Source organism: Equus caballus, chromosome 20 (genome assembly GCF_041296265.1).
Source record: "Equus caballus isolate H_3958 breed thoroughbred chromosome 20, TB-T2T, whole genome shotgun sequence".
Classification (NCBI taxonomy): Eukaryota; Metazoa; Chordata; class Mammalia; order Perissodactyla; family Equidae; genus Equus; species Equus caballus.
The window spans coordinates 20556561-20579424 of record NC_091703.1 but is presented as its reverse complement, the minus strand read 5'-3'; the positions used below and the strand labels follow the sequence as shown (position 1 = coordinate 20579424).

At 38.1% G+C, this 22864-nt stretch overlaps 1 protein-coding gene across 13 annotated transcripts in view; it reads right to left on the bottom strand.

The window, feature by feature from the left end:
* The window catches only part of CDKAL1 (CDK5 regulatory subunit associated protein 1 like 1), a 610319-nt gene extending 598999 nt beyond the window's left edge, over positions 1 to 11320 (bottom strand). For 2 of the 13 annotated variants that reach the window (XM_070244144.1, XM_014734734.3), the window contains exons 1-3: positions 11080 to 11191; positions 10356 to 10399; positions 137 to 311 (exon numbers count right to left, since the gene is read on the bottom strand). Coding sequence is in view for 11 of the 13 variants with exons in the window: in XM_014734734.3 (XP_014590220.1) it covers positions 137 to 306 (170 nt within the window). In the remaining 2 variants the exon portion in view is untranslated. Of the gene's footprint in view, positions 1 to 136; positions 312 to 10355; positions 10414 to 10478 lie in introns of all 13 variants that reach the window. The other 11 variants (XM_005603599.4, XM_014734733.3, XM_023624511.2 and 8 more) reach the window with 11 other exon arrangements.
* Between the last annotated feature and the right edge of the window lie 11544 nt (positions 11321 to 22864).

Below are 22864 nucleotides of genomic sequence, written 5' to 3'. Positions count from 1 at the left end.
ATAAAAAAATAAATCCACATATTTCCTCCCAAAAGTTCCAAAATTTAAAAAAGATAATTTGTATATGACATACACGAGAAGTGCCAGCTTCTCCCTTGGTACAAAACTGAATATAATTTCAAAGAAAAATACTTACCTATCACTTGGTGGACTGTTTTCCTCTTGCAAATATTTCTGGGTATTTCGCTTTCGCACCTTTGGAACAACCTGCTTTCTTGCAAAATGCCGATGCTGTGGCTTTGAATCTTCCTGTGACACAATATCTTCTATGTCATCCAGCAGTGTCTCACATGATGCAGAAGGCATCTTCTCTACCACATAAAAAGTTATAAATGATACAAGCTTATGAGTCCCTCAAAAAATCTGCTTAACCTAGCATTACCTATAAAATATTCTTGCCAAATTTGAATCTAATAAAGCCTTTAGATTTAACTTCAAATTTACAGAAAATGCAGCAGATAAAGAAATACAAGGAAACAATGAGACAAACCCTATTGATAGTGGGACATTCCAAAGTTTAACTGGAACTATTTCTTCAACAAATCAATATCATGGAGACAAAACAGAAGAGGAACTGCTCAAGATTAAAGGAGACTTAAAGCATAACAACTAAACACAATTCACGTTCTTGATTAGATCTGATTTTGTCCAACCAGCTGTAAGACATTTTGGAAACAACTAGGACAATCAGAATATGAACTGAATATTAGATAATATCAGGATATTACTATAAATCATTTGACATAAGGCATTGATAAAAAAAGTACTGTTATCTTTAAAAATTTTATTATTTTAGACACACATATTGAATATTTGGAGGTGAAATGTCTTATCTAGAATTTACTTTAAAACAATAAAAAATAGATTAAGACATAAGAGAAAACATAAGTCTTACATCTAGGAAATAGATATGTTAGCGTTATTATTCTATTCTACTTTCCTGAATGTTCAAAATTTTTACAGTTAAGAAAACGTGGACACAGCTTCCAGGAAGATAGACTAGACACACTTTTCCCTACCCCTCCTGCTAAGCACAACTAAACCCTGGACATCACATATAAAACAAACATAGGACAACTTTGAAAGGCAGAGAGAAGGCAGACTGGCTAGGGACCTTGGAACCCAAGGAACACCACAATGGTGAGCTCCTTGGCATTTCTTCTGCCTCCTGTGTTCCAGACTTGGAGCTGAAGAAGGCAGCAACCCCAGAAATGCCAACAGATGCAGACAACAAAAGCCAAACCAAAAGCCTGTTATTTTGTCAAAGAACCAGAAAAGGAGCAGCCTAGCAAGACAAAAACTTTTAGACAATTACCATTCTACTCCACACACACAAAAACACAAAATACAAAACTATAGTCCCACCTCCAGACAAGCCACAAAGGTCAAGTAGGGAGCCTTGACTTTTACCCTTGACTTCCACCCTTACAAGGCTGTAAGGAGGTGCCCCATCACACCCCATGAGGGTAGAATGAGAGAAGACCAAGTAAGAACGCTGGACTTCCAAACCAGTCAACCAATCAAACAGTAATGAAGCCCCACCCCCACCACGCAGTGTCACTGAAGACCAAACTGATACACAAGTTTAAAACAGTTCCCACGGGGCCGGCTCCGTGGCCAAGTGGTTAAGTTCGCGCCCTCCGCTGCAGCGGCCAAGGGTTCGGATCCTGGGCGTGGACATGGCACCTCTCGCCAGGTTACGTTGAGGCGGCGTCCCACATCCCCCAACTAGAACGACCTGCAACTAAGATATACAACTGTGTACAGGGGGGTTTGGGGAGATAAAGCAGAAAAAAAAAAAAGATTGGCATCAGTTGTTAGCCCAGGTGCCAATCCTTAAAAAAAAAACAATTCCTACCAAAATCCCAGGAAGACTTTCTATAGACATAGGTAAGATTGCTCTAAAATTATGGAGAAAGGTTAAGAAATTAATATATCTAAAACAATTTTGAAAAAATGAATGAAGTGGGGGGAATTGGTCTGCCCAATTTCAAGACTTACTATATAGCTGTAGTCATCAAGGCTGTGAGGTACTGGTGGAGGAACAGAAACACAGATCAATAGGACAAAACAGAGAACCCGGAAACAGACCCACACAAATATGCCTGCTTGACTTTTCACAAAAGTGCAAACGCAATTCAATGGAGGAAAGACAGCCTTTTCAACAATTAGTACTTAAGCAAGTGGACATTTATAGACAAAAAAATGAACTTCAACCTAACTCTCACACTTTATACAAAAATTAATTCAAAATGGATTACAGATTTAAATGTAAAACATAAACTCTAAACTTTTAGAAGAAACGATATGAGAAAATCTTCTGAACCTAGGGCAAGGTGAAGACTTGTCAGACTTGACACCAAAGCACGGGCCATAAAAAGAAAGATTAATAAATCCAGACGTCATCAAAATTAAAAACTTTTGCTCTGCAAAAGACCCTCTTTTGAGAGTAAGAAAAACCAAACTACAGAGTGGGAGAAAATATTTGCAAAGCAGATGTGTAATAAAAAACTAGTATCTAGAACTCAAAACACAATAATAAAAAAAACCAATCCAATTAGAAGATGGACAAAAAGACAGAGAGATATTTCACCTAAGAGGTTATACAGAGGGCAAATAAGCATGTGAAACAGGAGTCAACATTACTAGCCATCAGAGAAATACAAACTAAAGCCACAGAGGTATCGCTACACACCTAACAGAATGGCTAAAATAAGAAACAGTGACAATGCCAAATGCTGATGAGGACGCAGAGAAACTGGATCATTAGTACAGTCCTGATGGGAATATAAAATGGTGCAGCCACTCTGGAAAACAGTTTGGCATTTTCTTAAAAAACTAATCATGCAACTACAATGCAAAAAAATAGTCATGCAACTACAATGCAACCTGGCCATAGTACTTCTGAGGGTTAATCCAAGAGAAATAAAGACTTATATTCACACAAAAACCTGAACACAAATGTCTATAGCCGCTTTCTTTGTAATAGCCAAAACCTGGAAACAACCCAGATGCCCTTCAATGAGTTGAATGGTTCAACAAACTGTGGTATAGCCATCCCATGGATCACTACTCAGCAATAAAAAGAAATGTACTACTGATACATGCAACGACCTGATAAATCTCCAAAGAATTATGCTGAGTGAATAGAGCCAATCCCAAAAGGTTACATACTGCATGATTACATTTCTACAACATAAATTGAGATTGAAATAACAGAATTACAGAAATGGAGAACAGAATAGTGGTTGCCAGGTATTAAGGAGAGGATGCAGTAGGAGGAAAGTGACTATAAAAGGGCAACATAAGAGATCCTTGTGGTGATGGAAATGTTCTATATCCTGACCACATCAATGTCAATATCCTGGTGGTGACATTGTATCACACTTTCGCAAGATATTACCATTGGGGGAAACTGGGTAAAGTGCACAGCATCCCCACATAATTTTTGTAACTGTAAGTGAATCTACAATTATGTTAAAATACTTAAAAACTATCTAGAAAGAAAATGTACTTGAGTATACTTACTAATAGTCTAATACTATGTCCAGACATGAAGCAAGTGTTTCACAGGGGCATCTCATTAACCATTCACAATAACACCATGAGGTAAGTAGTGTTATTATCCTCACTTTAAAGCAATCTGAAACACAGAGAAGCGAAGGTACCCAAAGAAGCACAAGGATTCCATGCAAGATGGAATCACGAGGCCATATGCTGTTCAGTACTCTACTGCCTACTTAATGTATGTATACCAAATGACCACTGTTCCTCCTCTGGGTCGCCTAAACCAGTGTTAAGGATCTCTGACTCTCCAGTGGAATGTTAAGTCTCTCCACTGGTCTCAAGCCTTTCTGATGATTTTCCCTCTCCTCATTTGCCAGATTCCCATCTTTCTATTAACTACTTTCAATTAACAGAGTAGCTTCCAGCCAGGCTCATTTTGGGCCCCTTGCTATAATTTACTCCTCACAACTATGACAAATTATGCCCTATAAATCAGACAAACCTGTGTTCAAATTTCAGCTAGCTTTACATTGTCAATAAGAGCAAAAGATTAGAAAGAACCCAAAGGGCAATCAATCAGGGACTGGTTAAATTATAATTAACATGCATTCCACCTGGTCACGGTGGGACTGTCAATCACAGGCCTCCTCCTTCCCTAGACAAAGGAATGGGCAGATGACCCAAGCCTGCCAGAGTAACCCATCCTCCTGGCCAGAATGACTGGTTCAGGGTTGGACATGACAATCCCAGCCAATCAGAATCATCACAAGGACTTCTATGCCACAGCTAACAGAAGAGATGGCTTCTCTTTTCACTGAAGTGGCTAAGTTGGGAGAATGTCAACCTGAGGATGCTGGAGGCCATTTCGCCTGTCACAGGGCAGAAGCCTACCTAAGGAATAAAACCTAGTAAAAGCTGGAGAGATAAAGAGCCATACTGACATTATCTGAGCACCTGCAACCAATCAATGCCTGAAGCCAGATGCTGCCCTATTCTGCCCAGTCATGTGAACCAGTAAATTCCCTCCGTGGCTTAAATTAGTTTGAGGTGGCTTTTCTGCTCTGACGAACAAGAACTCTGGGGCCAACTCAGCAAACCGGGTAAAGAGAAATGAACTAGGTTAGACATTCTCAAATTGGTTCTATTTACTAGAGATATGAACTATCAGTGAAAAAACGGTTTTCTGTGGTCAAACAAATTTAGGAAATCCTGCCTCTTTACAGATTCCCTGTATTCATTAGTAGAGCAAACTGTGAAGAACTGCAGTAAAGAAACTTAAAATTCATTTATGTCAAGAATTTTCTGAAAATTAATTTCTCACAGATCTCCCCTTAATGAGGCTAAAGATGGTACTGAAAACAGAAGGCTTGAATGAAGCAGACCCTCAGATCCCCTCCCACATTCAGCACAGATGGATGACTTCCTTCTTTTACTGAGAAATGGTTCTTTGCCCATGTACTCTGCCTACCTGTTACTACGAATAACTGTCCATCCACCCTAAAAACAATCCTTCTACTCTGACCTCCTCAAGCACAAAACTCCAGCAAAGCTCCCTCTTCCTGCACCATCACTAACTGTCTCTCTACTGATCATTAATATCTGCATATAAACATGCTGTTATTTCTCCCATTTACCAAACAAAAACCTTAACTTGAACCCACTTCCTCCACTTACTATCTCCATCGTATTTTTCTCCTTTAAAGGAAAACTCCTTGCAAGAGCTGTCTATACTTACAGTCTCTAACTTCCCCCTCCCATTCTCTCATGACCAGGCTTTCACCACCACCACTCCATCAAAATGGTCTGTCATGATTTCAATGACTCTCAACAATATACACAATGATCAATTATCAGTCATCTTATATGACCCCATCTGCAGCATTTCAGAATATTCAACATTCCCTCCTTAAGATATTTTCTTCACTGGCTTCCAAGACACCACACTCTCTGAGTTATCCTCCTACCACTTTAGCCACTCCCCAAGTCTCATTTGCTGGTTCCTCCTCATCGCTCCAACTTCTCAACGTTGGAATGCCCCCATGGCTCTGTTACAGGACGACTTCTCTTCTCTAGTTACAGACATACGCTAGGTGATCTCACCCAGTCCTGTGGCCTTGAAATACCAACTATATGCTTATATAACCAGTCCCAGTCCTCCCCTGAACTTCAGACTGACTAGTCAACATGCCTGCTTAAGCGTCTAATAGTTATTTCACACCTAAAAAGTCAAAACCAGAACTCTTGATCCTCTCCCCACCTTACCCCACACAAAACCACCAACACCACACCAGATCCTCCCACGACTCTCCTCATCTCATTTAAAGGCAATCCCAACCTTCTACCAGTTCCAGCCAAAAATGCTGGAATCATCCCTGACTCCTCTCTCTCCTTGGAGCTAAATCCAAACCAACAAAATCCTCTTAGCACTAGCTTCAAAATATATTTAAAATCTATTTCAGACCATACCTACTTGTTACATTCTTGGTCCAAACCAACATCAGCTCTTGCCTGGATTACTGCCATAGTTAGTCTCCTTGCTTCTATCCTTAATTCCCAAAGGACGTTTCCAGCATAGAAGCCAGGGATCCCTTTAAAAACCTAAGTTCATCTCAAACTTCGGATCAAAATCCACCAAAGGTATTCCATCTCAGAGTAAAAAGCCAAAATTGTTACAAAGATCTGCAATGGCATATATATAATCAGCTTCCTGTTACTTCTCTGACCCTATTTCCTACCAATCTCCCCTCTCACTCCACTCAGCCACAGAGGGTCCCTTGCCAGTTCGTACCCACCATCTCAGGGGCTTTATCTCAGGCCTTACGCACTCACCTGAGGGTCTTATTCTTGCCTGGAATGCCTTCGAGACCTTCAGGACTTTGCGTAAACATCACCAGTGAGTTCTGAGCAACTCCACATCACCACATGCACACACACTTCCTATCCCTCTTCCCCACCCTGCTTCCTTACTACCACACTTCTTACCACTGCATACATGTTTTCATTATCTTGTTATTGTCTATCTCTTTCTACTAGAATATATACTTGGTGAAGGGAAAGGTTCCTGTGTGTTTTATCACAGGTGGTGCCTAGAACTATGTCTAGCACATTGCCGCTTCTCAATAACTACTTTTTACTGTAGACTACCCAGTCTAACAAGATACAGCCCCTAGCTACTTCCTCCGCCACCTCCCACTCTGTCCCAACTGTACTAACCTTTTAGACATTCTCTGAGTATGCCAAACTAGTTTCCGACTCAGGGGCCTTCACACTTGCTATTCCTCTACCTGGAATATCATCCCCCAGATATTTGTATGGATTGCTGCCCACTTATCTACTCAAATGACACCTCCTCAGAGAGGCCTTTCCTAACTACTATATCCAAAATAACCACACACTAACCAAGCATCCCCACACTCTCTCACTAACCTCTAATCCTGCTTTATGCTTCATTTTTCTTCATAGCACTTACCCACCTGACATCATATATACACCTGCATCTGTCTTCCTCTTTACAGTGTAAGCTCCATACGGAGAAAAGGCATTATCTCTTTTTCACCACTGTACCTACAACACCTGTAACAATGCCTAGCATATAGCAGGCTCACAATACTTGTTGAATAAATGAATGAATGAATAAATAAATTTAAAAAATGCTTGTTTAAGCTGAATTTGGCTAGTCTTTCTATAACATTGGAGGAAATTTACAGTACATGGGAAGTTAAAGTAAATATCTAACCCCTAGAGTTTCTTCTATCACTATTATTATATGAAATAATCAAGATTAGTGAAAAGGCTAAGACCAGGTAGTGCCTTTCAAAGTTACTAAAGAACGACTGAAGCATTATAAATTGAATGACACAAAGCTGTAATTTTTTTAAATTACACAATTCTTACATCCCATATGCAATTGTGTATGGAGCCAGTGAAGGGAAATAGAATGGAAGAAGAGAGATGAGAGGGGTTTGCTGCAGGGGACATACAGGATCACAGAGTTAGGGAAGTAGGGAACATCACTAAGCCTCTCATTTTACAAAACTGAAGTTCAGAGAAGCTAAAAGATTTGTACATTGATAGAGCTCAAATGAGAACCTAGGCCTTCTCTCAACCCCAAGTTCTCCCCACTATGGCTCTGCCTCATTGGCAAAGCACAAACATACAAGAGCCTAACCCGACTCTAAGAAATAAATACATTCCGGAAAAAAATGGGCAAAGGAAAAACAGGCAACTCAATTTAAAAATGCAAATATCCAGTAAGCACAGGAAAGAATGCATGACCACACTAATAGCAAGTGTTTAAATAATGAATTATCTTTCATCTACCACAGTGATAAGAAAGACTGACCAAAAAATGGGGCTGGCCCCATTTCCTACTGGTTAAGTTTGGCACGCTGTGCTTCAGGGGCCTGGGTTCAGCTCCCAGCTGTGGACCTACGCCACTCACTGGCGGCCATGCTGTGGCGGCAACCGACATACGAAATAGAGGAAGATTGGCACAGATGTTAGCTCACAGAGAAACTTTCTCAGCAAAGAGGAAAATTGGCAACAGATGCTAGCTCAGGGCGAATCTTGCTCAGAAAAAAAAAAAGGCCAACAAAGATCCTATTGTTAACTGAAAGCATGGTAAAACTCCTTTTTGGGGAGGCAGTCTGGCAACACATCAAACTTTAAAACATATATATCCTTTGACCACGCAACTCCATTTCTAGAAGTTCACTCTAGGGAGACAAAGGAGACAAATACAATGCAGAGGTTCCTAAACCTGGTTGCCTATGAAACGACCTAAACAATCTCACTCATTACTATTAATAAAGTTTTTACTTCCAACAAACTGGTAGAGGGAATTGTTAGCCCTCAGAAATTTTTAAATAAGTGAGTAAAAAGGCAATGAAAGTGGGGCTGGCCCCGTGGCCCAGTGGTTAAGTTCGTGCGCTCCGCTGCAGGCGGCCCAGTATTCCGTTGGTTCGAATCCTGGGCGCAGACATGGCACTGCTCATCAAACCACGCTGAGGCCAAGTCCCACATGCTACAACTAGAAGGACCCACAACTAAGAATATACACCTATGTGCCAGGGGGCTTTGGGGAGAAAAAGGAAAAAAATAAAATCTTAAAAAAAAAAAGGCAATGAAAGCTTGAGACTAAAAGGAAAGCAAGACAATAGTTAAATGGAACGCTAGGATCATATACAGTTCTTTCTCAAAAGTACAGCAAATCAAGTTTGATAAAGTGAATAAAAACAGTCAGTGAAAAGGGAAGTATTGAAAACGACGAAAAGAAAATAGAATGCAACATCCTACAGTAGTGTTACTTACATAGGGGATTTTTTAGGAGAGCTTTTCTAATATCAAATACCTAGGTCCCATTCTGAATGAGAATCTCCAAGAGTAGAACTTAAGGATGTGAACCTAAAACCTTCCCAGGTGATTCCACTAAACATCCTTGTCTGAGAACCACCATTCGCCTGCAGCAGAGGTTCTCAATCTAGAGTGCTCATTGTATTTACCTGAGGAGCTTTTGAAAATTAGCAATAATTGAGCCCTAGGCCAGCTGAAATATATATTGGGTATCAACATATATTTAAATTTTCCAGTAATTCTCATGTGTGTAGCCACAGTTGTGAACTAAAATCTTACACCGGTAGTTTTCACAGTGTTGTTCCCAGGTCAGCATGATAAGCCTCGCTGGGGAACGCAAGACCTACTAAATCAGACATTCTGAATAAAGCCAAGCAATCTTTAACAAGGCTTCCAGGTGATTTTGATGTGCATTAAAGTTTGAGAATCACTGTCCTAGATTTATTCTTTCATAAAAATCATCTACATTGCATGTCAAAAACACACCTGGTCAGCTGGTTTTCAACAAGGGTGCCAAGAAAATTCAATGGGGGAAAGAGTAGTCTTTTCAATAAACTGTGCTGGAACAACCAGATAGTCACACACAATGAAAGAAGTTGGAGCCCTACCTCCCATCATATACAAACATTAACTCAAAATGGATAACAGACCTAAATTTGAAAGCTAACAATATAAAACTCATAGAAGAAAACACATGCATAAATCTTCATAACGTTACATTAAGCACTGGTTTCTTAGTTATGACACCAAAAGCACAAGCAACAAAAGAAAAAAAAGATTAGACTTCATCAAAAGTAAAAATTTTTAGGCTTCAAAGGACACAATCAAGAAAGTGAAAACACAACTCATACAATGAGAAAAAATATTTGCAAATCACATGTCTGATAAAAGTCTAGTATCAGAACACAATAAAGAACACAACGCAACAATAAAAGGAGAACCCAATGTAAAATATGAGCAAAAGGTATGAACAGATTTCTCTGAAGAAGATATACAAACAGCCAATAAGCACATGAAAATATATTAACATCATTAGCTATCAGGGAAATGCAACCCAAAACCACAAGGACATACCACTTCACACTCACTAGGATGGCTACACTCAAAAAGACAGCAACAGCAAGTTGAGGAAAATGTAGATTTGATCTCCCAGAGAGTTAGAGAAAGAAGCAAAGGACTGAGCCTTGAGGAACTCCAAATTTAACCGCCAAAAAAGAAGAGAACCAGCCTATAATGGAGACCAAGAAGCAGCTACCAGAGAAGGAGAAAAATCAGTGGGTCATAGAAGATAAAGGAAGAGAGCATGTTAACAAGGCAGACAAGGTCAGTGCGGCTGCATGTAGAGCAAAGGTTAAGAATAATGAATGAAAATATCCTTAGTGATATGGCACGATTCAGAGATGGTGGCAAAATTACTAAGTAATTAGGCTACCTTTCTGAATGTTCTAATTCGTAACATGTCGCTCAAACATAAAAGGTTTAAAATAAATGAGTACCTTGATTATCTGCAATTGGTCTCAAATCCTCTTGAAAGATGAGTCTGGAAAATAAAAACTGATTTGAAAAAGCAAGTTCACAACAAGTTCAGAAAACCACAGTAAGGACTCTTTAACTAGTACCTAAAAGGTATTAGACTCCATAAAAGACTGCTTTACGTAGCAAGGTTCATGATGTTGCATACTACTTCCAACTTGTTACTGACTAGGACAGATGTGTTGACATCTGCTATATTTGCCACGATTGTGATCCAGCATCTGGCCATACTAAGAAATACTACACAGCACTATAACACGTCTGTGTGATTCAAGTAATACCAGCTACAAAACAGGAATAAGGCAATGAGAGAAGTATCCAGATCAACTTCCACCCGAAAAACACGTGTAGCCCCGAGATTCAAAGAGAGGTTTTATGAGTAAACGAGAACGAAAAGCGAAAAAGCAAAACACCTGCTCTTCTGGCCAACTTCAGTTTAAATACTTGAGATACAGCTCTGTGAAAGCTACATAACTGCGAAAGCCTGTCCTGTCCCACAAATTCGCTAAAGCAGAAAGTGAGAGAACGAATAAAGTTAGATTTGACCATAAGGAACGAAATCCCCTAAGACTCCGTACAGCTCTGCAGCACCTAAGGCCAACGACCCTGTCCTCACTTCCAGCAGCGCTCCCTGCCTCCCAGTTCCCCCATCCCAGCTGGCAAGTCCCCTGTAACTGCGAAACAAACCAGCAAACGGCCCGAGAAAGACTGAAACTGGGGAAACAAGGCTTCGCCATAAAAGGAGCTCTGGCCACACTCCGCCCCACACTGATCCACCGGCCACCCTTACCCAGTAGTCAAGAAACAACAAACCAGTCCGACGTAAGAGAATCCACACGCCACTCTCCGGAAACTGCAGAGACTTCACATGGAGCTCGCCATGACACGTACGTCCCGCCACGTTTATTTACGCATGCTCGGCGACGGTGGCCCGGAGAGATCAAATTGCATCACCGCTGAAAGTGCGAGTTCAGGTTTAACTTAATTTAGTAATGATTATAGTTACAGTTCCTTTGGTTGCAAGAGATGAAATGCACTCCCAACACCTCGGGTTCTTAGAATTGCTTAATAGCTAACTTCTGCTGAGCTCTTATTATGTGTCAGGCACATGTTAAGCATTTTACATAAACGTTATTTCCCGACATATTTATTACTACTATTCTTATTTTGCAAAAGAGGAAAACTGGGAGTTTAAATACTTGCCCAAAGGTACTCTACTGTCAGTAACCGTCCTCTCTGCTGAATCAAAGTCTAACCGATTCCCAAACAACCTGCTCTTTTCATTATATTTTACTAGCTTTCTCTACCTTTTGTGAAACGAGGTCACATCAGAGGAGAGAATGGAAAAGGATAAAGAACAGTTGGATTAAACTTAATATAGACAGTTTAACATGGACCAAGTTTTTTTGTTTTTTGTTTTTTGTTTTTAATGCTTAGAAAGCAGTTTAGCGGCTAAACTGTAAAGCAGTTTAGCAGAGAAAGAAAACTTTCACGGAGTATAATGATGCTGACCTGGTTGCCTTACATGTGTTATCTCACTTTATCCTGCTTTACCCAAGACACTGTATTTGACCTTTTTTATGGCAAGAGCATCTCCACTTTAAAAAGTGAAGACCATAGGCCATGAACAGGAAGTCGGAAATCATGAGCTTTATGCCTGACTCTGGGATTCACAGTGACCTGGGGCAATTGCCTTATTTTGTAAATGCCTTTCCTAGTGTTAATTCCTTCTAATTCAAATGCTACCCTTTGCTCATCCATATCCATAAAGAAATCTAAACTGTGGCTTAGGGTCCACTGCAGTCCTTACCCAGCTGAATTAGAATTGTGTGTTTAGGGCCCGCCCCATGGCAGAATAGTTAAGTTCCCGCTGCAGTGACCCAGGGTTTCACCAGTTCGAATCCTGGCCACAGAGGTGGCACCGCTCATCAAGACACGCTGAGGCAGCGTCCCACATACCACAACTAGAAGGACCCACAACTAAAATACACAGCTGTGTACCGGGGGACTTTGGAGGGGAAAAGGAAAAATAAAATCTTAAAAAAAAAAAAGAATGTGTGTATGTTGCCTCCATCTCTTTCACGAGACCAAAAGTAGACCCTGCGTTATCTTCTTTGTGGTTGTAATCCCACTGCCTAGCACATAAACTTGCACTTAATGACCTCTCAATAAACAAATGTTGCATGAATGAATGACTTCCCCCAAGATTTAGTTAAGTTCAATTAAGGAAATTTTATTGAGTGTACACCACGTGACCTCAAGCGCTGTGCTGGGTGCTGGAGCTGGAAAGGAAAAAAGACAACTCTCTACCACTCTTTCAGGCTATTTCAAGGATATGGTTTTAGTAGAGAATAGCAATCACTATGGAAGATGAATGCTCGAGGACCTGTGGAGCAGCAATGAAGGTTTCTCCTCTTACGTGAGGAGGTCAAGCCTTCCTAGAAGGCTGAAGTAAGGGAAACGGATGAAGGTATTCCAGGCTAGGGAGACAGTGAGAGCAAATGCATGCAGGCCTGAAACTATAGACTGTTGTACACTAGAAAAGCAAAAAACAATTGAATTGGATGATGGTAGAGAAGGTTGGAGGGGGCAAGTGGGCAAGTAATCACTACCAGATTAAAGTGAGCCTTGTTTGCTAAAATAAAGACATTAGATCAAATCCTGCATGTATTAGGTAGCATGAAAGTGTCTGAGCAGATTATTCTCTCAGGAGGATGGGTTTGAGGACAAGGCTGCAGATGAAGAAATAGTGAAAGCACGCATTGAGTTGATAGCTGTGAGGAATGGGAAAATGGGATGGGGGGACACTTTTAATCTGAATTATTTGAAAAGCCAGTGACCCTACCTCTAGGAATTTATCTTACAGAAATGTTCACTGTTACACAAAGTGACACATGCCAGATTCTTTGAAACATTGCTTCAAACAGCAAAAGACTGGAAACTCACTCTGGCTTCTCAATAGGGATTGGTTAATTATATCTATGGTACCTATACAGCTTTTTAAAACTAATAAGGTTGCTTTTGATGTGCTATCCAAGACATTCTTAAGTGGAAAAACAAAGTTGCAACATAGTGTATACAGTGTATAAGTATAGTTATTCAAATATATATATATATGTATTATCTCTGGTAGGATATATCAATAACTGGTAATGGGATAGTCTCTGAGAAAAGGAACTGAGAGGCTATAGGAAGATTTACTTTTCCCTGTATACCATTTTGTACCTTTTATTTTTGTACCATGCAAATGTATTATTTATCCAAAAAGTAAATGGATACATTTTATAAATAAAAGTAGATATTTGATAATTTACTAGTTTGCTGCATTGTAGTGTTGAACTCTGATTTTCTCTTATATGAACATTTAAATTTAAAATATTTTTTATTGTACAACGTAAAATTTACTATTTTAACCATTTGTAAGTGTACAATTCAGTAGAATTGAGTACATTAACATTTTTTGTGCAACCATCACCATCAACAGTCTCCAGAACTTTTTCATCTTCCCAAACTGAAACTCTGTACCCATTAAACAACATCCCTTTCTCTCTCCCCTCAACCCCAACCCCAGCAACCGCCATTCTACTTTCTGTCTGTATGAATGTGACTACTCTAGGTACCTCAAATAAGTAGCATTATACAATATTTGTCCTTTTGTAACTGACTTATTTCACTTAGAATAATGTCTTCGAGCATGTCAGTGTTGTAGCATGTCAGAATTATCTTCCTTTTTAAGGTTGAATAATATTCCATTGTGTGTATACACCACATTTTGTTTATAAATTTTAAATCTTTGTGCTTTGTTTCTCAGATTAGATTGTAAACTTCATAGGAATAGTCACTCCATCTTATTATTTTTGTCAGCCCATAATATAATATTAAATGCTTTATGATTGTTTGGTAATAGACAAACCAATTGGTGTATAGAAAGACAGTGAAAATGCAAGTGAATCTATAAAGTAATGGTGAAAACTAACATTTTTTGAGAACTTATAAATGTGTACCAGCAACCATATTAAGCCCTTTATATGAATTATCAAATTTATTGATCATAATAACTCCATAAGTAATCCTATTGATTAGTACTATTATTAGCCTCTTATTATTCTCTTTTCACAGAGGAGAAAATTGAAGCTTAGGCAGTCTGACTTCAGTTTTTTTTAACAACTCTGTATGAATATTTCAGAAGAAGAAAACTGTATACTTTCATTAAAAATGCAAAATTTAAAATAAAAAACATTGGAGAGAAAAAAAGAAAAGAATGATAAGAGAAACGTGGAATAAAATCTGTAAGACTTTAAAGTGATTGACTCCATTGTTTATGTTAATCTTCACAATGAAAAATAGGGAGAAAATGTGGGCAATAATGAAATTAGAGAACTGTTACTATCTCAGCCACTAACCAAGAAAGAAAGAATAAAATACGAAAATTATAAAAATTTAGGAACACATGTTTTAGAATGAGTTTATGATCTGAGCCATTAGCCAGTGTACTTATAAATTTGTACCAATCAAAATCTTTTTTGGGGGGAAACAAATCATGCATTTGATTCACTCTTGAAAAATGGTAAGACATATATATGAAATTTTCTGTGTAGAATATTAGATAAGTTTAGTAGAATGAAATTTAAAACAGATTAATCTATTTCTTATGTAAGAGATAAGAAAAGTATAATGTATTCTCAGTTTTTAAAGTTCAGCAGGTGAATACGTATTATGTGAAAATATAATTATTTATGTTTGCTTCCCATTGCATGTCACAGAAAACTAACTTAATTTCTTAAGCAAAAAGGATGAGGGGGCAAATGAAAATTAATGCTGGACTCAAGGATTTTTATTTGATCTGATAAATTGTCAGAGTAAATTTCCCAGCTGGACACCAAACAACTAAAGCAGTTTTTTAGAAAGATTTTTCAGGTGCTGCTTTTCATAAGGATAAAGAATTGAGGGTAAGGAAAAAAGTTAGGTATTATCACAGTAGTCTAAATATGAAACAAGAAGAAAAATGGTCACAGTAGAGAGAGAGAAAAAAGAAGGGATACAAGAACTATGTCAAAATAAAACTTGCCCCATACGGGCGAATGCTTCCGTGTAGAGGATAGAAGGGAAGGACACTGATGTTCTTAAATGAACTGAAAAAGAAGGTCGTATAAAAACATGATGTGAAATATATTAACCTTCTGTCGCCTTTGAACTAACGCTCAATGTTCTCCAAGTAATCTCACCACTAGGGGGCAGAGTGCTATACTTGTAGTATCAGCTATTCTATTGTATCAATTTACACTAATTGGTTTGGCTCAATTCTACAACCAATTTTATCTTGTCCTTCTCCCACTCTCACTGCAAGTGGTTTGGGGGCTGTGCCTGCGGCCCAGGCCAGAGCAATGAGAGCACCATTCCCTTGCCACAGAGCAGGTAACCCACACCAGGCCAGAGGGAATTCTGGGCTCTCAGTCAACTAGGAGAATCTGCAACCAGAGCCTCCAGGACTACGACGTGAAGAACACCTGCCTGAGACCCAAGCTGTTTCAGGGGAAAGTAGAGTTGAGAGATGAAGGGAGACATCAATAAGTTCCAAAGACAACTGTGAGCCCCCTACACCCAGCATGCCTGGAGCTAGGTTTACTTCTGAGCTGTTCAGTTTTGTAAAGAAGTAAATTCCTCCTTTTTATCCTGTAAGCTAAATTGAGTGGTTTTCTCTCGCTTGCAAACAAAAGAATTTTGGCTAAAATTCTTATTTTGACATATTCTCTTATTTAAAAAAATAATTTATATCTATTGTCTAACTCCATGATGGCTTATAAATATCTGTGGGAAGAGATGTATGATGTTTTCTCTGTCCTTTAGTGATGTATGACTCAATAAATAATAAACTTATTGAATCATAGACTAATATATATTTATTGAGTGTGTGCAGTGTACCAAGGACTGTTCTAAATGCTCAGGAAAAAAAAAACAGACCAAGATCTCTCCCCTCTTAAGAGTTTATATGCTAGTAGGTAGACATAGACAATGCACAATAAATATAAATTAAAATTATATTGTGTGTTCAAAGGTGATCAAAGTGGCAAAAATTGCAGCACATTAAGGAGTATCAAGAGTGAGAGCTTGCAATTTTTAAAGGTGGTGGTCAGTGTGGGCTCATTCGAAAAAGACCTTTAAGCAAAGGCTTGAAAACGATGAGGATATTATCCAAGGAATGTGCAAGGGAAGAGCATTCCAGGAAAAAGGACCAGCCAGTGGAAAGGCTCTAAGGAAGGAGCATGCCTGGCATATTCAACACACAGCAGGAAAATGAGAGTGGTTGAATGGAGTGAGTGAGTAATGAGAAAGGAGGTCAGAGAGTGAAGAAAACCAGATCACGTATGGCCTCATGGGCCATAGTCAGAACTGTGGCTTTTACTCTGAAAAAAATGGGAGCCATTAGAGGGTTATAAGAAGAGGATCAAGGAGGTCAGTTAGAAAACTGTTGCAATAATCCAGGCAAGCATCGACAAGGTCCTGGACTAGGGAGGTAGCAGTAGACATAATAAGAAATGGTTAGATTCTGGACATATTTGAGGACACAGCCCATAGAATTTCCTGTAGATTAGATTTAGGCTATGAGGGGAAAAAAAAGAGAAATAAAGGATGATTTCAAAGTTTTTGGCCTGGAATAGAAGAAGAATGAAATTGCCACCAATGGAGATGGAATAGATTGCTAAAGAGGGAGATCAGGAATTCAGGATATTTTTAATTCTTTTACCTTGTATTATTATTTTTTATTTTGAAACAATTTCAGATTTTTTTAAGTTGCAAAAATATTACAATTAATTTATGGGTAACCTTCACCCAGCTTCCCCAGATGATAACATTTTATATAACCAAAGTATAACTATGAATACCAGGAAATTAACATTGATATGATACTATTAAATGTCCCAATCTAGGACAGTTCCTCATTCTTTCTTTGTCTTTCATAATGTTGACACTTTTGAAGAATGCTGATCAGTTATTTTGCAAAATGTCCTTCAATTTGAGTTAGACAGATGTTCCCTCATTACTAAATTGAGTTTATGAATTTTTGGCAATACTACTATAGAAGGGATGCTGTGCCCCTCTCAGGACATCACATCAAGGAGATACATGACCTTGGTATGTCTTGTTACCATTGGTGTACTTTGAACACTTGGTCTGTGCGATGTAAAGTTACTCTTTTTCCCTTTGTTATTAGTAAGTGTCTTGTGGGAAGATACTTTGAGATTATAGAGGTACCTTGTTTCTCAGCATGTATTTGCCCACTAATTTTAGCATCCCTTAATGATTCTTGTAGGCAATAATTATTACTGTGCTGTTTACCAAATGATAATTTTCCATTTCCATTATTCCTTCTACTTTTGTTGTTAGATGAGCTGCCTCTTCTCATCATTTATTTATCTGTTCAATTCTTTATTTATGTTAGTATGGACTCCTGGATATTTATTTTATTCTATGGCTTATAATCCATAACTAGCATTTTTCTGATGCTCAAATTATCCCAAATTGACCTTCAGGTTGGCTTCTGTGTTCTTTTGACATGTCTGCATTTTTTTTTTCCAGATTATTTTCTAGAACCACAAGATGCTCCAGGCTCATCTTTCACTTTCTCTGCCCCATCCCTGGAATCAGCCAATTCTCCAAGGAGTTGTGCTTCCTTTTAGTGGGAAATGGTATTTAGAAACCAAGATATGAACACTAAGTGTGCTCATTGCTGTTGAGTGTCATTGCTTCAGGAGCTCAGCTTTAAACCTGTTAACCTTGAGATATCTATTAGACATCCAACTGGATTGTTAACTTGGCAGTTAGATTTATGATTCTGAAGTCTAGGTTAGAAGTTTGGGCTGAAGATATAAACTTGGGAGTCATTAACATATAGGTGATATACAAAGCAAAAAGACTAGATGATATCAGCTATGCAATGAATATAAATAATGAAGAGGACAAAAGACTGAGGCCTGACACTCCAATATTAAGATGACGGAGAAGAGGAAGAGCCAGCCGAAAACACTGGGAAGAAGCAACCAATGAGGTAGGAAGAAAACGAAGAATGTGCTATCTCAGAAGCCAAATGATAAAAATGCATCACGGAGGAAGGAGTGATCAACCATATCAAATCATGCTGACAGGTCAAGTAAGATGAAGACTGAGAATTAGTCATTGGCTTGTGCATCTTGGAAGGGCAGTTTTGTTGGAGTAGTGTAGGTAAAACTTGAATGAAGTGGATTCAAGGGTGAAGAAGGGAAGATAATGGAAGACAGCACCTTTCGACAACTCCTTGAAGATTTGCTGCAAAGAGGAGCAGAGATATGGGACTGTAGCAGAGGAGAAAGTGGGTTCAAAAAGAAGGAAATTTTTTTCTTAGATAAGAGAAACAAGAGCATGTTTATGTGCTAAATAAGAACAATCCCTCACAGATGGGGAAATTGATGATATAGCACAGAGAGTGCGAAACTATTGAAGTGATATTCCTGAGAAAGGACAGTGACTATTTTCTAAGCATTATATCACAGTACCTGAGATATAAATATTTGAAGAATTAATAAAAGTTGTTCACCTGATTTAAAAAATCAAATGTAGTGTCCCACCCTGTGGCCGAGTGGTTAAGTTTCTGTGTGCTCTGCTTTAGTGGCCCAGGTTCACAGGTTCGAATCCTGGGCACAGACATACTCCACTCACCAGCCATGCTGTTGAGGTGTCCCACATACAGAAAAAAAAAAGAATAGAGGAGGATTGGCACCCATGTTAGCTCAGGGCTAATCTTCCTCAAGCAAAAGAAGAGGAGGATTGGCAGTGGATGTCAGCTCAGGGTGAAACTTCCTCAACAAAAAAGAAAGAAAAAATACATTTGACATGTTATTTAAAGAAATGTGACTTTTTTTTAAACTAGAGCTTTCTAATAAGACATTAGCAGTGACCAAAGAGTCAACTAAAAATATATTTCGCTGGCAAGTATCAGAATGTGGTCACTGCCAGGAAGATGTGGAAAGAGAAAAAACCTTTTTTTCTTTTTAACCATAGGACACTCGTGGTTTTTGTTTAAAAAAAAATGCATTCATTAAATTCTCTCTATTAGCCACATCTCTCACTGGCTTCTTTCCAAATATTTTCTTACAAGTGATAAATCCATAGGGGAAATTCAGAGATTTGCAATTCCACTGAGAGCAAAACTCTTTGAGAGTGAGTGGTGGGAATAACGAAGACCTAGGAGAGCTTTACTAGACAGAAACTCTCTGCCAGAGAACAGAACCATCCTTGCAGCAGCTGGTTTCCTGAAAATTTACTCCCTGGAGCTACAGAGAAGCCAGTTTTAAACTGCAACAGCTAGGTAGGGAGGAAGGAGAGGGAGTATTCAGTTTTGGGTTTTTTTGGTTATTTTAAATTTTTCAAAGACCCTCTTCGGGGTTGTTGTCCATTTAACAACAGAGTAAGAGTAGAAATCAAAAGAAAAAGCAAGCCAGGATGAAATAAAGGAAATAAGACTTTTTGTCAGATTTTTGGTGTTGTTCTTTTATCTACCCTCTATAATTTCTCAATATATGATTTGTAAAAAGGCAGCAAAAATGTTTAGTAAAAAGGCACTCAATAAATAATTACAACGTTTATTTCCAAAGCATATATTTAATTATGTTATATATAAATAAGGGCAGAATTCACATCCTAAATGAATTTGCTCAAAGCAAGACTGTACTCCCTGAATTTGATTTGTTTTTACATAATTATGACATACTGTTAGACAAATGCATGTATAAGTTTATTTAATTGATTGTTGATTATCTTGGCTAATGGAGTGAAACAACGGTGTGGTTAATCCAAAATAGTCTAAAGTCATTTGTATTTGACTTTGAAAAAAATTGTTTGATATGTAGCAATGAATGTGGAAACTTTTAACATTCTAAGGTTTTTTTTAAAACTTCAAATAAAGCAATGAAAATATACTGAGTAAAACCTTATTCAGCTCATACCCTGGCCCTACGCATGTTAAACCTGCAGTGAATAGATGGTAATTAATCACCAGGAAGTTTCTCAGCTTCTTTACTATCATTTAGCAACTATATCAGATAGTCATTGTTTTTCCTTATCCAGAAGAACCTACTCTAATTCTATGTGGTTCAGTTGGTTCAGGTAGCCATGGACTACTTCCGCCTCTACTAGTGGGCAAGTGATTAAGACCAGTTCAATCAGAACCTAGTATTCCTCTGACTACAGGCTGGATTTCATGAGCAAATATAACCCTTGCCAGCTCCATCAGCATATTGTATATTCTCTAGCAATAGGTTCACGGATGAGCACATGGTAACAACTATGGGTCTCCAGCTGCCATTTTTATAAAATATGACCTTGTTTTTCTGGCCCTAGTTGATTTCTGTAGTGTTGACCCTGACCAAAATTGGGCCAATCAGAGCTCTTTCCCCTTGATTTCAAAACTAAGACTAACAGAGTCCAGTATTGGTTCTGACATCTCTCTAATAGAGGAGTTGTATATTAGGGAGCGTCCGTGTGACTGTGAGAGAAGAGAAAGCTGTTCTAGAGAGAGAAAAAGAGAGAAGAAAGAAGCAGTTGGGGAGAGAGGAGCAGAGATAAAAAATGAAGAGGGAAGTTTTGATTCTGGTCCTTTAAAGGCCAGGCGATATTCTTGATCCTTGGTTCTTTGAGGGTACAAATTTGAATCTTCATGTTAATTTCTTCCTTTGAAGGTAGCTCCAGTTGGTTTCTCAATCAATCCTTACTAACTCTGCAGCCCCTGAAGGTAGTAGCAGAAAGGCAGATGACTACATTGATCCAGGGTTGGGAATTTGTAGGACAGATAGAATAGAAAGATGAGAGGGGAAGGAAATTGAAGGGACCAGTGAGAACAAAGTTGCAGTGGCTGAAAATGAGGATCGAGTTGAGTGGAGAAGAAAGAGAATCCAAAATGAGATAAACCCAACTGGAAGAAGGAAAAGGGCTGAGAAGCTGGAGGGCAGGGTTAGATGAGTTTGCTGCTTTGTGGGAGGCAGGAATTCAGAGAAAAGATATGGTGTGAGAGTGAGATATCAAAGGCAGAGGAGTCCCAAACTGTAACAAGGTCCAGGATGTGGCTAAGAGAGTGGGCTGTTGAAAGGAAGTAAGAGTTGGAGTAGAGATTAAAGAACTCTGATGCTAAGAAATGGAATGTATAATTTACCTGGGAAAGGGGCAGAAGTTAGGTAGAGAAGAAGGTGAACCAAGTGTCAAAGCCCCAGTATGTATGTGTGTTTGTTAGAAATACAGGCAATTGACAGATCAAAATTATATTGGAGATTTTAATTCTCCAGTGTCAATAAAGAGAAATTGAATGGATGAAGTATTGTGTAAAAGGTCCTGACATCTTCAAATACAGAATTAATTGATATTTGGAATAAATTAAATGAGGTAGAGGACCTGTATTTATAATGCATACAAAATTTTCTCCAGGCCATCAGTTGTGATAAAAAACAGAAATTAGTAACAAAAATACAAAATAAAAAATCTAATTACATGAAAAAATTTTAATTCTTCTAAATAATAGATTTATTAAGGAGAAAATTAAGAACACAATAAAAGTTTATTTAAAAATAAAAATAAATTACTTCTCAAAAACCTTGACATACAGGAAAACTCTTCATAGAAGAAAATATATGCCTTTAAATTATTTCATTACTAATAGACAATTAATTTAATAAACATTCAATTTAAGACCTCAGAAAGAAAATTTTTAATTCCTGAGTGAAATAAAACTAAAACACAAGTAAATTAGAAATTAAAAATACACTTGACAAATGAAACCAAAAGCTGATTTTTTTAAAAGAGACTAATAAGATGAACAAATGATAGGAAAAACACAATAACTAGAAACAAGAAGGCAGATATGGCAAGCAAATCAAAAGGAATACAAAATTATAAGGAAAAATTAATATTATAAAATAATTTTTGTAGAAATCAGGAAATGTTTATGAAATTCACTTTAAAAAACACCAGAAAAACCTGAAAAACAATCCAACATTCTTCAACTAGTTAATAGTTAAACTTTGGTACATACATACAATGAAATATTACTCAGCAAGAAAAATTAATGAACTCCTAACATACACAACAGTATCGGTGAATCTTAAACATGTTATACTGCATGAAAAAAGTCAGACTTAAATAGCAACATACTGTGTGATTCTATCTGTATGACATTCTGGAAAAGGTAAAGGGACAGAAAACAGGGTAGGGTTCACTATAAAGGGGCATGAGGAAACATTTTAGGGTGTTAAGAATGTCGCATGTCTTGATGGTGGTGGTGGGTATACGATTCTAGGCATTTGTCAAAACTCTTGGAACTGTATACTAAAGATGGTAAATTTTATTGTATACACATTATGCCTCAATAAACTTGGCGTTAAAAAATTTTAATGGACAAAATATTAAAGAGCAATGCTAACAAGAGCAGGTAAAAAGCGCTTTTGCGAGA